The sequence below is a fragment of the Brassica napus genome, chromosome C3, assembly GCF_020379485.1.
Source record: "Brassica napus cultivar Da-Ae chromosome C3, Da-Ae, whole genome shotgun sequence".
NCBI classification, from domain to species: Eukaryota; Viridiplantae; Streptophyta; class Magnoliopsida; order Brassicales; family Brassicaceae; genus Brassica; species Brassica napus.
Genome location: NC_063446.1, coordinates 64,995,121 through 65,012,389, shown reverse-complemented (window position 1 = coordinate 65,012,389; position 17,269 = coordinate 64,995,121). Strand labels below are relative to the sequence as shown.

The 17,269-nt window shown below is 33.6% G+C and overlaps 1 protein-coding gene across 1 annotated transcript; it reads right to left on the bottom strand.

Moving 5' to 3' along the window:
- Positions 1-538: 538 nt before the first annotated feature.
- On the bottom strand, positions 539-2,360 carry LOC106389874 (berberine bridge enzyme-like 19). The gene has a single exon (XM_013830221.3). The coding sequence runs from the start codon at positions 2,284-2,286 to the stop codon at positions 691-693; it is 1,596 nt and encodes a 531-aa protein (XP_013685675.2). The 5' UTR covers positions 2,287-2,360; the 3' UTR covers positions 539-690.
- Positions 2,361-17,269: the final 14,909 nt, after the last annotated feature.

Here is a 17,269-nt window from a genome sequence, read left to right as displayed (position 1 = left end):
ACGTACATTCTATATTGCTTCATCAAAACGCGCAAGGTTTTAAAAGGGGTTCTTGGTGCCTTTTTAACGAGGAGCCCCACCAAAATGTTAAAGAATCGGTTTTAGAAAGCCCAAAATAAGAACCGAATTTGGATGGGTTTTTGCACTGTTTGCGGATCTCACCAACACGTTGCGGTCCGCGGTTGATGCGTCTTTTAATTTTTTTTTTTTGAGACAAAAAAAAGTAAATTTTTTTTTTTAAATCCTTCCACGGTTTCAGGGATAATGATGGCTTTACACCGAAGTAAAACCAATCTTTATTATCAAATGTTGTTATTGTAGAGTTCCATGAACAGAGTAACCATAAAATATACAATATCCAAACCATACATTCTATATTTGCTTCACCTAAGCGTGACACTAAAGTAAAACCAATCTTTATTATCAGATGGTGTTATTGTAGAATTCCATGAAACAGAGTAACCATACAATATACAATATTCAAAAACATACATTCTTTATAGCTTCACCAAAGCTTTACATTAAAGTAAAACCAATCTTTATTATCAAATGATGTTATTGTAGACTTCCATGAAACAGTGTAACCATACAACATACAATATCCAAAACATACATTCTATATTTTGCTTCACCAAAGCATAACATTTTAGTAAACCAATCTTTACATCAAATGATAAATAGTATATCTTATTATGCCTTACTTGGCAAGGTAGGTATACTCTGTTCATTCCTGAAGAAATTTCCAGGGTCAACCGCGGTTTTAATCTTTACTAATCGATCAAAGTTCTTACCAAAATACATCCTTCCATACACCTCTCCTTCCTCGTAACTATTCGGCCCATGATCGTTCACCCCGATGTCAACATCTCTGTAGTTCAAGTAAGCTCTTCTAGGGTTCTTGCTCACAAACTGGGTCATGAAACTGTGGAGCACTCTAGACTGATTCAAGAAACCCATCTCTATCTCCGGAGACGATTCCTGCCAGTTAACAGAGTACTGAATCTTGAAAAGCATCTTCCGGTGTGGTAACGGCGTTGCATCCTCTGCTATCTCCGCCATCTTCCCGCCGTAAGGATTGAAAACAAGTCCTACCTTCCCCAACTCGATCATCTTCTTGAACAGAGACTCAATCCCATCTCTAGGAATCTCCGTCGCGACGTAATCCGACTTCCTCTTCAAGAACCTAGAGGAATCAAGATTTCGATCAAGAAACACTTTAGGATCAATCTGAGTTGCGTTGAGGCGATTGTCCCACCATAGAGCAGATTGAAACCAAGTCATCTCCGTACAGTTCTCCTTCTTTAACGCCAGTTCAGGAAGCTCCTTGCGAAGCAAGGAAACGACGTCGTCTGCTCTGCCTAAGAACAGAGCCACCGCAGTGGCTCTCACGGTCTGCACCGTGTTCCTCGTCACGGGTTGAAGCAGCATCCTCAAGAAGAGATTCCGGTCGGTTCTCGGACCCACCGATTGCCATTTATGAACCATGTCGACGGCTCCGGACTCCATAAACTGCTCCACTCGGAAAACCGTCACGACCCGTGGGACCGGGACGAGTTTGACCTTGTAACCCAAAACGACGCCGAAGCTCCCTCCTCCTCCGCCGGAGATCGCCCAGAAAAGATCTTCACCCATCGACTTCCGGTCTAGAATCCGACCGTTGACGTCAACGATCTTCGCGTCGATCAGGTTATCGACTGACAAACCGAACTTCCTCAACATGTTGCCGTACCCGCCGCCGCTTAAGTGGCCGCCGACACCAACCGTCGGACAAACGCCGGCGGGGAATCCATGGACTTTGCTTTTCTCCCAGATACGGTAATAAACCTCGCCGAGAGTGGCTCCGGCGGATATCCACGCCGTTTGGTCGGCGATATTGACGGTTACGTCGCGGAGGTTCGACAAGTCGAGGACGAAGAAGGGTTTGTCGGAGACGTACGAGAGGCCGTCGTAGTCGTGGCCGCCGCTTCGGATTTTGAAGACGAAGTTTAGGGGCTTTGAGCAGAGGACGGCGGCGCTGACGTGGCTATAGGAGCGAGGAGTGATGATGAGTGTGGGTTTGGGAGTGGAGGAAGTGTTGAATCTTGCATTGCGGATGTAGGCGCGGAGGACGGAGGAGAAAGAAGGGTTGCTCTGAGAGAAGACGTTTTGGGCTTGTGAGGTTTCGGTTTTCTCGGAGAAGCATTTGAGGAATGAGTTGTAGACAGGGTTCGAAGGTTGAGAGAAAGAGGAGAGAGGTAAAGAGAGGAAGAGGAGGAAGAAGACAAAGCTTGGTCGTGTCGTGAGCATTGTGTAATGGGAGATTCTTATTGGGTCTCGTGTTTGTCTTTGTTCAGTGCCAACTTATCCGGTTTATTTATAACCGTTGAGGGGATATATATGAGTTATGAAGATTTTGAAAGTACTTTGATTTTCTTTAAATTCGTTAAAACAAAAAGCGGAAAAGGTCATCAAAGTATTAAGTGATTTTTTTTATTTTATATTAATTTTTTTAAAATAAATGTTATTGGAAATTGCTTAAAATAGATTATTTTTGAAGGTTTTATACATTTAATTGGCTAATAATAATAAATTATGCTTGAAAAACTATTTTAGAATTATATTTGTTTGAAGTTACTGAAAATAGTTAATAATAAGAGATGATTATTTATTTATCAAAATTTAACATTTTATAGTGTGTGTGGAAATTTTTAAAATTGTTTCTTTAAAAAACACATAAAATACTTTTTAATAACTAGTAGAAGAAATATGAATCATTCTTTTTGCGTTTAACGCGTTTTGGAAAAAGGCTACAAGCCTACAAGTGACAATAAAATATCGTATGAGACTTTTAATATATGATTCAAATGATAAAAAGTTTGAATCTTAAGTATTCGGAATTCATTATTAAGTCACCACCTCTAGGTTACTATACTATTATAATCCATAAAATAAATTTTAATTTATCGAACCAATTATTGATGGTATACTAATAAGATAGAGATAAGATGAGAATGTCGTTTTTTTTTTGTCAGTAATCAAACGTCAATCAAATGAAATTTAAAAAATTTGGCTAAAACATTGACCACAATGAACAAGATAATGATTTTGTAAACACATTGTTGTCAAAGACGTTCCATAACCAAAAATAATAATCAAAAAAGAGATGTGTGGAGTATTCTATATTATGGAAAACCCGGCTTAATTTCTAAAGAGAAGTTTAATTCTCTCTCTCCATGTAATCAAATAGACTGTAAACTGAAATCTATATCTGTCTAAATATCTAAAAACAACGTGATTTAGTTTTACTTAATACTAGATTTTGACCCGCGCTTTAAAAGCGCGGATTTGTTTTTTATATATAGTAAAGTCATATTTCATATATTTGTGTTTTATTTTATAAAAGACTTAAACTTTTTATCTTTCTTTATCGTGTTTCATTTTAAATGATTATTTATGTTTAAAAAATTAAACTGTATTTCTTTAATGAATTAAGTTGGTATAACTCTGATAAATTAATTTTATTATGTAGTTAATATTTTTAATAAAAAAATTATATACTTTTAATAAAGATTTATACTTTTCAATGAAAAAATTCAATTTTTTATGAATGTTTAAATTATATTAAGAAAAGAAAAAAAATAATTAAGAATGGTTGAAAAAAAATTATTTGAACTTAGACTCAATGGCCCAAAAGAAAAAAACATGTGAGAATTAGATCTGATTTCTTAATCGGCCCAAATGGGCCAAGAGAGATATGATGTGGACAGTGGGCTGGATCCGAAAAAATGGTCCAATATAGATGTGTTATTAATATTATTTGATTGTCTTTAATGAAACATGCAATGTTAATAAAGAAATGGCATGTTAAGGTAAAAAAGACAATATAATCCTGGTTTAACAGTATAGATATGGATCAAATCTAAAATGGCTTCTAACCTATCTCGCTATCACTCGACTCAAGATCCCGAATAAGAAATGGAGCTTTGTTTCATTTAATTTCTTTTTCTTAGCTGGTTTAAAAGTCAATGGTCAACGCCGGCAGTAGAATCCAATTGGGGGTTTGTGCTGTGGAGGAATAAATAAAAGTTCAAAGAGAAGACTTTAGTTTACACCACGTTATTGTTAGCGTAGAATTTTTTTTCTTTTTTTGTAGAAAATTAGCTTAGCAACACGAATTATTTTCATCGACTGAAATTACGACAGTTGAACTTGACTATGTAACGATAGGCAGTGGCGGAGCCACATGCAACAACATGGGGGCAATGAACTCAACAAGATTAAAAAAAATAGTGTAACTTAAAGCTCAATCTATATGATGTCCCCACTCATAATTATTTTTTGCTCCCATACCTTTTTTTTTTTTTGCCTCCAACAGAAATATTTTCTGCCTCCGCCAATGACGATAGGTATAAGGTAATGTTTTTTTAAATAGGATTTCTTTTTTTTTTTTTAATTTTTTTTGAGAAGTTCATGCTTATTCTTTTTTTTTTAATGCGTATTTTCTTTAACTTGATACTTTTTGACAAAAATATATTAAAGACTCTCTAAAATCATTTCCAACCTTTTATATGTCTTTATGTATATTTTTCCTTTCTAGCAACAAAAAAAAATTCTTGTGAATGGATCGAGATATTGACTTTATAACATTTTTGAAATGTAAATTAAGAATTTTCATCAACCATAGAAACGGCCGCAATAATTTGGTTTGACTATTACTAAGTATCGCGCATGCGGGGTGCCGCGGTTTTTATAACAATACAATTTTTATCGAAGGTAAAATACCGAATAGATCTATTAGACGTAAACGATGAAGAGTTAACGTATTACCACTCATTTTAGTTATTTTTAAAACTTCATATGCACAAAATAAAATTAAGTTTTGCGGTTGACACATATCACCAAAACCGGACGTAAAATAACGAAAGAAGATTAGGTTTTCTGCTCTCGATTTGTTTACTATTGACTCTTTATAAGTGATTTTAGTTTTTTAACCTCTATAAAATTGTGTTTTCATTCTCATTTTCGGTTTCATTGATATGCGTTTTTTTTTAACTTCTTCTATGAATTCGGTGAATTACATAAGTGTCAATTTGAAAAGATAGACATCTGTAGAAGAAAAAAAAAACAAAACGCATATCAATGAAACAGAAAACGCATATAAATGTATATCTAGTATATATTTACCAGTTCAGTTTAAAAATCATCTAATTCTAGAACAACAAAACGAATTACTTATTTTGTTAACATATGCTTTTGAGACTTAGTTACTTAAGAGTATACCGATAAAAATTATATATAATATTTTACCATTCTAGTATATGTAAACTATGTACAAACTAAGAACTGTCTGATTTATTTAATGATAAAACATAAAAATTATAACAAATATTTCAAATCTCTCATTCTTACAATTATAATAGCTAGATAGGGTATTAGGGAGAAACAAATATTAGACGTATGATCAAATCTCTCATTATTCGAACAAACTCAAAAGGAGGTGATTGAAATCTTGTCATGATATTTCATTAAAAGCTTTTTAAGAATAAAAATCAAGACTAAATTATTTAATCTGAATGAAATAATAGATATATATATATATATATATATATATAGTGCTTCAAATATTAAAAATCACTTCTATTTGAAGAAGTGTATTTATGAGATTGTCAAGATCAAATAACATATTAAAAATCACATATTTTAAAAAATAATTTGTATACATAAAAGTATATACATTAGAATAAGCACATAAATCAAAACTAATAACTTTTGTTAATTTACAATCATGTTTTTGGTAAATAAATTAAAACATTTTTTACTTTATATGGTATATAATTAAACTTTAGTAATATAGACATAGATATATATATAGTATATTTTAATATAAATATTTATTATTGACACTTCCTACTCATATGATTGTATTAACATTTATATATTTGCTGTAACAAAAATTTAAATCGTTAATTACAAAACTTTAAATGTGAGATTTTTCAATACAAATTTCAAAATTAAAATATTAAGATCTCAATAATTTTTTACTACAAATTTTGAAATTAACATATTTATATATAGTATACTAGGGTCGGCCCGCCCTATGGGCGGAATATATTTTATTTGTGATCTCAATTTTTATTTTTATATAATTTTGTGGTTTGTGTTTTAGATTTGTATTTGCAAGTGACGTGTATGATAGAGATTTTTATCTTTTTGAAAATTTTAGGTGATAATTGATTATATATGATAAGATGTATTTTGCTTATTTACAATAGTTGTTTTTTATATTAAAGAGTTGTAACATTGATATGATGTAAAGGTTTCAAATGGACTTCATATTGTTTCCTTTTAAAAAATTAATCTCATATTCGGTGTTATTTGTTGTTTGTAATATTTTAGGCTCATAAAATTGGATTGTGGGTAGTTTTTTTGTTTATGTTATAAGAGTAATTACTGTTTATGTTGAAATCATAGTCTGACAACATGCTATTGGAGTGGAAGAGTTGATTATTTGAAGTTAGATAAAGTAGAATGTTATCTTGAATGCAAAAAATGTAGTAAAGCAAAGCTAATCAAAATAAAAAAAATTATAAAACTAGAAAATGTGAAAACTGAATAGTCATTGATGAGTATATGTACTTGTTAACCACTGTAAAACCAACTCTAAAAATTCTCCATTTGCTTATAGTAATAACAATCACTGTATTGACTTTCCCGATGATTGGGATGACACTTTTTGTATAAATTAAGTAGATATTTTTTTACTCAGTCTCATACACACTGACTTTAATGGTTAGTATACCTAAATATTAGTGAAATTAAGGGGAAACAATAGCATAATTAAATTTAATATTTATTCTAGGAATTTTCATTTGTTTGGTTTATATGATAAATTTGGTAATTATTTAATTATTGATTCATGTTTTGTTAAGATTAGTGGAGAATGATAATTGTTATGGGATAATTATGTGGGTTGAGACGTGAGATTCTCTATTTTAGTTGCTTTAATGATTTTTTATTTATTTGTTGAATGAGAATGAATGATGTTTTTGTGCATGACATTATACAGTAACGTTATTACAAAATTCAAATTTCAATGAAGAAAATAATATAAATAAATTTATATATTTAATTTCTTTTCAATAAAATTTTAAACTAACATTAATCTCAATGTTTACTACTTATTTTATTATTTTTAAATTATATATATATATATATATATATTATGAGAAAGAAAATTATATCTTTATCATTAAAAATACATGAAAATGTATTTGTTTCACTTTAATATAGAGATTTGTTATATTTTGAATTTGATAGTAAGTACATTGAATTTTTAAAAGTATAGTTGATTGTGCTTAACATGGGAAGATGAATAATTTTTATATGTTTATTTCTTGAAATTTAGTATCACTTTCTCTTTTATACATCTTCTTAGAAAATTATTAATTTAAATAGTGAAAAAATAATAGTTAATTATTAAAATAAAAAATCATTTATATTATGTGGGAAACATGAACAAACATTCCTTCATCCCTCGATAATCACAAAACAGACGATTCTGTATATGGTTCCAAGTGTTTTTTTTAATCATGGGCCGCTAATCTTTTTCAGCCTATTAAGTCTCATTTCATATAAAAGATCTTCTATTCTCGTAACATTATTTATTCTAGACCTAGTTATTATGAATTTTGTTCATCTGGCCTCTTTTGCATTTGGCCCAAACTCATTTCACCTAATATGTACATCGTTATCATCGTCCTCTTGCGAAATCAAATAGTTTTCTCCTGCAAAACTAATATAATCTTTACAAAGAACTCATTTTATAAACAACCCACCTTCCTTTTTTTGTAAAAAACAACATGTTCTTCTTTCCATCCATAATCACAAAACATGAATACCAATTTTCATTTGATCCAAAAATAATAATACCAGTTTTCTTGATATACATGTTAAATTGAATGATTAAATGGCGAAGGAGGTGGAATGATCATAGGGATTAGCGGCGAGGGACGACGAAGAACCACCGCCTATTATGTCTTTTGATGCGGAGGAGCTGACCAAGTGGTCTTTATACAGAGCCTTTGTCCCGGAGTTCTTAGCCACTTTTCTCTTCTTGGCGCCACTGTTTTGACTGTCCCCGGCTACCAGATTCAGCCCGATACGAAGGCTGGTGACGACCACTGTGGAGTCGTCGGAATCCTCGGCATCTCCTGGGCTTTTGATGGCATGATCTTCATCCTTTATACCGGTTCGATTAATATATTTATTAATGAAGTCGAAGCAGAAAATAAGGACGGTTTACTGCCAGATCTGATTTTACTCTTGAAGAGGAGCATGTCGACACCGGACTTCGACGTTGGTGTTACATTGGACTTCAACGGTGGTGTTACAACGTCCTGTCTTCAAAGCCGCTAGCGACCGAAAGAGGTTGCCATTCCGGATCATGGGATTGCAATGATTGAAGAAAGCGATGATCCTCACAGCTCCAAAGTTGCTTATTTATAGGCTCAGATCGGCAAGCAAAAAGTCTAGAGGTGTATGAGACGTCATGGGTTAAGTGGTTCGATGATGTTAATGACAACATTAATTTTGTTCATTGAATCAAATCGACAACCGTTACCGTCGTGACTACAAAGGTATTGGACAAAACATCTAACGACATGAAGGCGGCAAGGTCATTTAACGGGGAGAAAGAAGAAGTGAGTTAACTGCACGAAAACACATTCTTAAGAGCCACGTGTCGGCTTCACAGAGCTTGATTTTATGACGTGTAATCCTATGTGTACCATCTGGGAGTGAAGCAAATCTCTACTTTATATAATTAGATAATTTAATTTAAATGATATATATAATATGAATATCTATTAATGAGATTTCATATTCATACGATTTATGATCATTTGTATCTTGCTTAAACAAAAAAAATTAAACCATTGATAACAATTTTTTTTAATGTGGGACTCTTACAATTTTTAGTAATTTATAATCGTTTTAAAAAATTCAAAATATAATAAATAAGAAACATCCAGTTTTTTATTATATGTTTAATGTGATTGTTTAATTTCTTTAATAATATAAAATTAAAAAAAAAAAGAGGACGCAAAATTGTTATCAAATATTTATTATTCATAATCATTAATTGTCCTGTATATGTTAATCATATTAGGTAATTCCTTAGTTTTTATTCAAGGAGAGAATTGAAAATATTCTTTTGTACCGTAATAATCAATTTGATAGTTAGTTTAATAAAAAGTATAATATATATATATAGACCAACTTATTTTTTTAAAGATAAAAATTAGTCTAGTGATGATACGTGACTACGAAAATAAGTTGTAATGCTCCATGATTAATATATAGGGGATTTACTTTATTCGTTGTAGTTTTGCACATTCATTTAATTTTCTTCTTTGATGTTTCTTTATGACTTTTAAATCTTCTTATGTTGAGAAAAAGACATCATCTGTTTATAATTGGAAAATTCTCACAAATACCACATTCATAGTACTATTTTTCATGTTTACACTAACCATTTTTACCCTCACTTGTAATGAAGGATAAAAGATATGTATACCCCTAGAGTTAACTAATATAGACTTAGGGTTTAGAGTTGAGGGGTGAGATACTTATACCGCTAGAGTTAACTAATCTAGACTTAGGGTTTAAAGTTGAGGGGTGAGGTAGAGTTTTTGGAATGTGAAATTTAGAATTCTAATAAATATATAAATAAATATTTTAAAAAATATAATTATAAAAATAGATTAAAAATAATTTTTGATTTTCAAAAAGAAATTTTGAAAAACAAATTCGAAAAAAAAAAATTATAAAAAGTTCAAATTTGAAAAAGTATAATTCAATTTTATTTATTTATTTATTTTATTTAATGAAGAAGATATTTTGAAAATATTCATTTAGTGGTGGTAAAAATGAAAAGTGATACCATGAAAGTGGTAAACATGAAATTCCCTCTTTGTAATTTTAAAAGCTCCGATAGACAGAGATAAACTATTTTAAGCAGCACACTCTAATTATTTTGTTTTAAGGGAAAATTTTAGTTTGTTAGCTAAGATTATGATGCTTGGACATAGAATGAAACATTGACACTATGCTTCAAAAATTTTAATAGTTAATAAATATAAGTGATATGACCTCTAAATTATAAAATCCCTATTTTTATCAAAAATTCTGACAATTATCTATAGTTTCCAAAATATCACAACAGCATCATATTTTGTTTGAGAATCTATGATATTTGGGATATATAATCATATATTGTATTATTAATTAATAATAACATAAAATGGTATAAGTACATCTCCAATGGGAGTATGTAGGAAAGTATCTCATTTTTAAAATAAAAAAAAATAATTAAAAAATAAAAAAGAGAGTGTAATGAAGTTCTCAAATGAGAGTTCACGAGAAATTCATCAGAACTCCTAATGTCATATGTCCATTTATTGTCCGAATTGTGTTTAAATAGTAATATTAACTTGTTGAGATACTTGTTTTGAGATACCAACCAATAATATGTTGCTCTAACCAATATGCAGATCATGTCCCATGTTTTTTTTTGTTGAACTTTTGATCATGTCCCATGTTCTAGATGAAACACGTCAAACATAAAACCCTGTAGAGTTAAGAAGTTTCAATTGAAATAAATATAAATAAATATGATAGATCTGAATAATACGCTCCAATATGAAAATTGATACTATAAGATAATAACACAACAAATAATGATTTGATATTGTGATTGTTATGTTGTATTGCAAAAGTTGAAAATGAAAGGGTTCTTATTTTTGTGGCGTACACTGAGTAACGTAACTAACGTTGCATGCGTTCACGAATTCATTTAAGGATTACGTGTTTTTCTTCGTTTTCCGTTTACTTCTTCTAGGTCGAGAAGGCGAGAGTAACATTTTTCTGTTTGCATTCAAAAAGTTTTTTTATTAGTTTTAGACTTTTAGCCAGTTCTAAAACTATTATTTTGTGTTATACTTATAAATCATTTCAAACCAATGATCTTGAATTTTTCCAAAGGGAATTAAGGTATGTATTCTTTAAATGATTAAGCAATCTGACTCTACAATACATTTTTTTCTAAAGAAAAACCTGCTCTCTCATTTTTATTAAAAAAGAACTATTTTTTTATCGAAAAACTGATATGAAGACAAAGGAATAATCAAATGAAAATCTTGAGACTATTGAGGAGAGATTCAGTCTTTCAAGGTGTTCATATTAAATGTGAACTGTATGCGGCATTGGTTTCTTGTCTCTAGATTGTCTTGTTTCTCTCTACCGTTTTGGTGTCTCGATATCTTTTTTTATGATGTGAGCATTTGCAGATACGATAATGAAATTGAAATTGGAAGAAATGATATTCGTAAATGGGCTCTTATGAACTAACGATGTACTTGTTTTTGGCAGTGGCTGATCTAGAAATAATTTTTATAATGGGCAAAACTTTTAAACAATGTTAATACATTTACAATTTAAAATTTTTAACAGGGGCATACTTAAAATTCAGTACAAAATTACACTAATTAAAAAAAATTCATGGTGGATAGCTGCCCCACCCACTCAAAGCATAGCTACGTCCTGCTTGTTGGATCAATAATTAGAGCCCATGGCTTTTATTGATTAATGGTGAAAAGAACATGACTTGGGCTGAGTCTATAAAGCCCAAAAACAAGTCATAGAGAAAGGATTCTCGTTTGTCCCACATCGGACACGAGAGAAGAGTTAGAAGAATATATATTTGTGCACACACATACCTTGTGTTAAACGGCTTGGGAGAAGGAAAGGCTCCCCACGTGCGCGCCGCCGCCGCCCGGGCGGCTTGGCGTGGACTTGGACTTGGGCTTGGGCCCAATAAGAGAGTCTTGGAGAATAAGTTTTGCAACTCATCTTCCCTGTATCTCCGCGAGATTCTCGCCCACGTGCAGCAGCTGTTGCGGGAAGTGGGTCTTCTCCGTCTCTTTAAATATCGCCTCTCCTCCTACATTTCTTAACTTTTTCGGTATCGAAACCACATCAAAAAATCCTTACCGTAAGTCATAATCCCGAGAGTGTCGTAGAGTTTATAGTTTGATAGGGTGATCACGAGTGAAGCGTGATTCGTCTGCCATGGTTGTATCCTGGGACTCTATATTCGCAGTCCCGTCTCACTAACGGAGCGAATATTTTGAGTTAAGGAAAGATATCATATCTCGATTTCATGTCTGTTTGCGAATACGATTTCTTATCGTCCTCGTATTCGTTTTTTATATTCCTCTATTTCCTTAACTTCGCTTTTATTATATCGTTTACGCCAGTCCGGTTTACCGGCTTCTACAATCTTCACTCCAAATCGCTTTATGTTTAAAGCTCTAATCGGGTTGAAAAACGATTAATAAAAACGGGTTTTGGAACCGTGTTTTTAATTTGCTTTCTAGCACTTCCGCGAAACGTTTGTTCTTATCTCATTACGATGTTTGCGATTTTCTATATGCTTATCCGCGAAACGTTTCCGCGTTCTTCTATAAACGTGTTTGCGATTTGCTTTATAGCATTTTCGCGAAACGTTTCTGGTTTATTTCATAACGCTTTGCGGATTGCTTTCTAGCATTTTCGCAAAACGTTTTTTTTGATACATTTTCAAAACGTTTATACATGAATCGTTTCAATAACCGCTTTCTTATGCGAGTTTGTGAAACATTCTAAGTCTATACAAAACAGTTTCTGCGAATGCTTTTAAGCGAGTTTGCAAAACGTTTTCTCAAGACTTATATTGATATGATTTGGTTCAAACACCAAAAATGAACATCGATTTTAGACTATTATTTTCTTTAAAATAATATGTTGTTTGTTGAATGGAGTACTAATCCGTTTTCATGTTTTCTCTACAGAAAAATGACAAACGATAACAACACCCCCATTGACACCACCAATATCACAACAACTCCACTGAACATTGCAGCCACTGATGCAACTGTGACAACCGCTTGAAATATCACAGCATCAACCGTTGCAGCAACAACAAGCACTATCCTCCCTGCGGGAAATGCTGCTGATGAAACCACTCGCCGTAGCCTATTTGGTGCTGGTCTTTATCAGCTGGGTTCAGTTTCAGCAACCGCAAGTAGTCCGGTGGCAGTTCAAACTCCTCCGTCTGTACCTAGCATGTTCACTCAAGGACCAATGCCAGACAAGTTTGATGGCAAAAGCTTCAAAACGTGGCATAAGAAGATGATGTTCTTCCGGACAACAATGAAGCTGGACAAGTTCATTCAGGAGGACAAGCCCCTTATTCCTTACGGGATTGATGATGTTCACATTCTCGCAACTGTTGACATATGGGTGCATTCCGACTTCATCTGCAAAGGTTACATTTAGGGTCATCTCATTGACCCATTGTACCGTGTCTACTGAGAGATCCCCAAGGCGAAAGAGCTATGGTGATCACTGGACAAGAAGTACAGAGGTGAGGACGCTGGCTGCCAGAAGTATGTGGTCTCAAAATTCCACGACTTCAAAATGGTGGATTCAAAACCCATCATGGATCAGGTGGAAGCGCTTCAGCTCATTTACCATGAAATCGCTGTTGAAGGAATGTCCATCTGCGAGACATTCACAACTCTCAGCTTTATTGAAAAGCTTCCTCCAAGCTATGCGGATTTCAAGAACTACTTGAAGCACAAGAAGAAGAAGATGGGGCTTGAGGAGCTCATCATGAGGCTTCAGATGGAATCCAGAAACCGAACTGCAGACAAGGTCACTACTAAGGAGCACAATGTCAACATGGCTGAGCACAAAGGCAAAGGAAAGGCACACACCCATTCTCCTGCCAAGCATTCCAAAACTGCTGCAACCCTGAAGGCTTCTGGAAAAAACTTCAAGAACAAATGCATTGAAATCAATGCGAATACGAATGTGGAGAAGTTCTAGGGGAAGTGTCACTACTGCCACAAAGTGGGATACAAGACTGCTGAGTGTCGCAACAAGATTAGAGATGAGAAACATCAAGCGAATCTCACTAAGGAAGATCTCATTTCAATGGTGACTGAGGTCAACATGGTTGAAGGCAGCAACCCCAAGGAATGGTGGTATGACACAGGAGCGACCACCCATATTTGCACCGATAGGGCGATGTTCATCACTTATCAGAAAAGCAAGACTCAGGAGAAGCTGCTCATGGGAAAAACTGCAGTCTCCAAGATTGAAGGCCGCGGCAATGTGGTTTTGAAGATGACATCTGGACATGAAGTCACTCTGACGAATGTGAAGCATGTGCCTGACATGAGGAAGAACTTGGTCTCGGGAACCTTGCTCAGCAAGAATGGATTCGCCACAAGTCTTGAGGCGGACAAGCTTGTGATTATGAAGAATGTGATGTATTTGGGAAAGGGGTATGTTAAGGATGGACTTGTCAAGATGGATGTAATGACCGTCCCTCTGAAAGTTGTAGTTCCAATTGTTTCAATGAATAAGAATCCAGTTGCTTATTTGGTTGAGTCTTTTAATATATGGCATGAAAGATTAGGCCATGTAAACTACAAATCTATTCAAAGATTAATGAATTTAAATCTAATTCCTAAATGCAAAACAAGTAAACAAAAATGTGAAGTATGCTTACAGGCTAAGCTCACAAAAATGCCATCATCTCGTAATGAAAGAACTAACAAACCTCTAGATTTAATTCACACCGACTTATATGATTTAAAATACATACAAACTAGAGGTGGGAAAAAGTACTTTGTGTCCTTCATAGATGACTGCACAAAATATTGTTATGTATACCTGTTACATAGCAAAGATGAAACCTTAGAAAAATTCAAAAAATTTAAACTCGAGGTTGAAAATCAGCTTAAAACAACTATTAAACTAGTTAGAAGCGCCAGAGGAGGCGAGTATGATGGCCCATTCAATGCATTCTGTAAAGAACATGGAATAATCCATCAAACTACAGCTCCTTACTCACCAGAATCTAATGGAGTTGCTGAACGCAAAAATCGAACTCTAAAAGAGATGATGAATGCAATGTTGCAGGAATTTGGGTTACCCCAGAACATGTAGGGGGAAGCGTTGCTTACCACTAATTATATCCTCAACAAAATTTCACACAAAGTAACTGGAAAAAATCCATATGAATTATGGAAAGGTAATTTACCTTCGTATAAATACCTCAAAGTGTGGGGGTGCTTGGCAAAAGTTACGGTACCGCCACAAAAAAATGTCACTATTGGACCTAAAACTGTGGATTGCATCTTCATCAGATATGCACATAATAGTAATGCATATCGATTTCTGGTACATAAATCTGAAATATCAGACATTCATGAAAAAACAGTCATGGAATCCAGAAATGCGTTTTTTTCGAAAATATCTTTCCATATAAGGAAAAACAAGGTTCAAAACGAACTCGAGAAGAAAGAATGACAAGAACTCAGAAACTGAGACAACCGTCAAGATTTCTATAAATGATATTTCAGAAAATGAAGAAAAAGATGAACCTCGAAGAAGCAAAAGAGCTCGAAAGGAAAAATCTTTTGGTGAAGATTTTCTAATGGCATTTTTAGTCGAAAATGTTCCAAAAACGTTGGCAGAAGCCATGACTTCACCAGAAGCTCCATTTTGGAACGAAGCTGTCAGGAGTGAATTTGATTCTATCATGCAAAATTATACATGGTACATAACAGATTTACCACATGGCTTCAAAGCATTAGGGAATAAATGGATAATGACACGAAAACCTGGTGGAAAATACAAATCTAGGCTTGTAGTTCAAAGATTTCGACAAAAGGAAGGCTTTGACTATTTTGATACATATTCTCCAGTAACGAGAATAACATCAATAAGACTGATGATAGCAATCGCAGCCTTAAGAGACTTAGAAATCCATCAAATGGATGTAAAAACCGCTTTTCTAAATGGTGATTTAGAAAAGAAAATTTACATGAAACAACCTGAAGGTTTTATCGTTCGCGGACAGGAAGACAAAGTATGCCAATTTGTAAAGTCACTTTATGGGCTTAAACAAGCTCCTAAACAATGACACGGAAATTTTGACAATACAATGATGTCAAATGGTTTCAAAATAAATGAATGTGACAAATGCATATACTACAAAACAACCAAAAATGCGTATGTTTTGCTATGTCTATATGCAGATGATATGCTCATTATTGGAAGCAATAAAGACATTATCAATCAAACAAAGAACATGCTCAAAAGGACATTTGAGATGAAAGACTTGGGATTAGCAGATGTAATTCTCGGGGTTAAAGTCACAAGAAATTCAAATGAAATTACCTTAACCAAATCTCATTATGCTCAAACAATATTAAAGAGATTTAAAAATTACTCTAAAGGTACGACAAAAACTCAAAATTCACAAGTGGATATGTCTTTACACTAGGAGGACCAGTAATATCATGGAAATCTATCAAACAAACAGTGCTAGCCAGATCCACCATGGAATCTGAGTTCATAGCCTTAGACAAAGCAAAAGAAGAAGCTGAATGGCTTAGAAATTTTTTAGAAGATATTCCTATGTGGGAGAAACTTGTGCCAGCTATGCTCGGGCTCAGAGTAATCTTTACAATGACAAATCTTGTCACATCAGAAGACGACATAAAACCATTAGACAACTTATCTCAACTGGTTTAATCACAATAGACTACATCAAATCGGCGGACAACCTAGCGGATCCATTTACTAAAGGTTTGTAACGAGATGTTGTTGCTAAATCATCAAAAGGAATGGGTCTAAAGCCTATAACGAATGAGGATGCTTGATTGCAACCCTACCTATCATGACTGGAGATCCCAAGACGTACGTTCAAAGGGAAAACAAAATCAAACTGAATCTAACCAAAGCACTTGAGACAAAGTAGTCTCTTCCCAGCTCCTAAGATGATAAAAGTGCTAACAAATGTGAGAAGGATAAGCATAAACTTTTAATGATTCCATAGCTTCTAAAGCGGAGTATTACTCAATACTTTTCATGGTCAATCACCTAATGAGTGTGAAATGGGGTCGTTTCTAGGAGAATGAATGCAATGCTATATTCTCCAAGTTCACTCATGAAAACCAGGAATAGTTCAGGGCCACAATGAACACAATCGAGAACTAAGTTCTACGAGAAAACGAAGCTGCGTTATGCATGTTTTCTTGGTCTACATAAAACACCGGTTGGTTCAAGACATCATGTTCACCTTCTGGTAAAGTAAACCCGACAGATATTAACTATGAGTGGTTCAAGGCTTAAAAATTCCACCAACTCAAACACAGTCAATTTTTCGCAAACACTC

Coding starts and splice junctions, on each gene's coding strand:
- LOC106389874 (XM_013830221.3), bottom strand. CDS start 2,286: ATGCTCACGACACGACCAAGCTTTGTCTTCTTCCTCCTCTTCCTCTCT.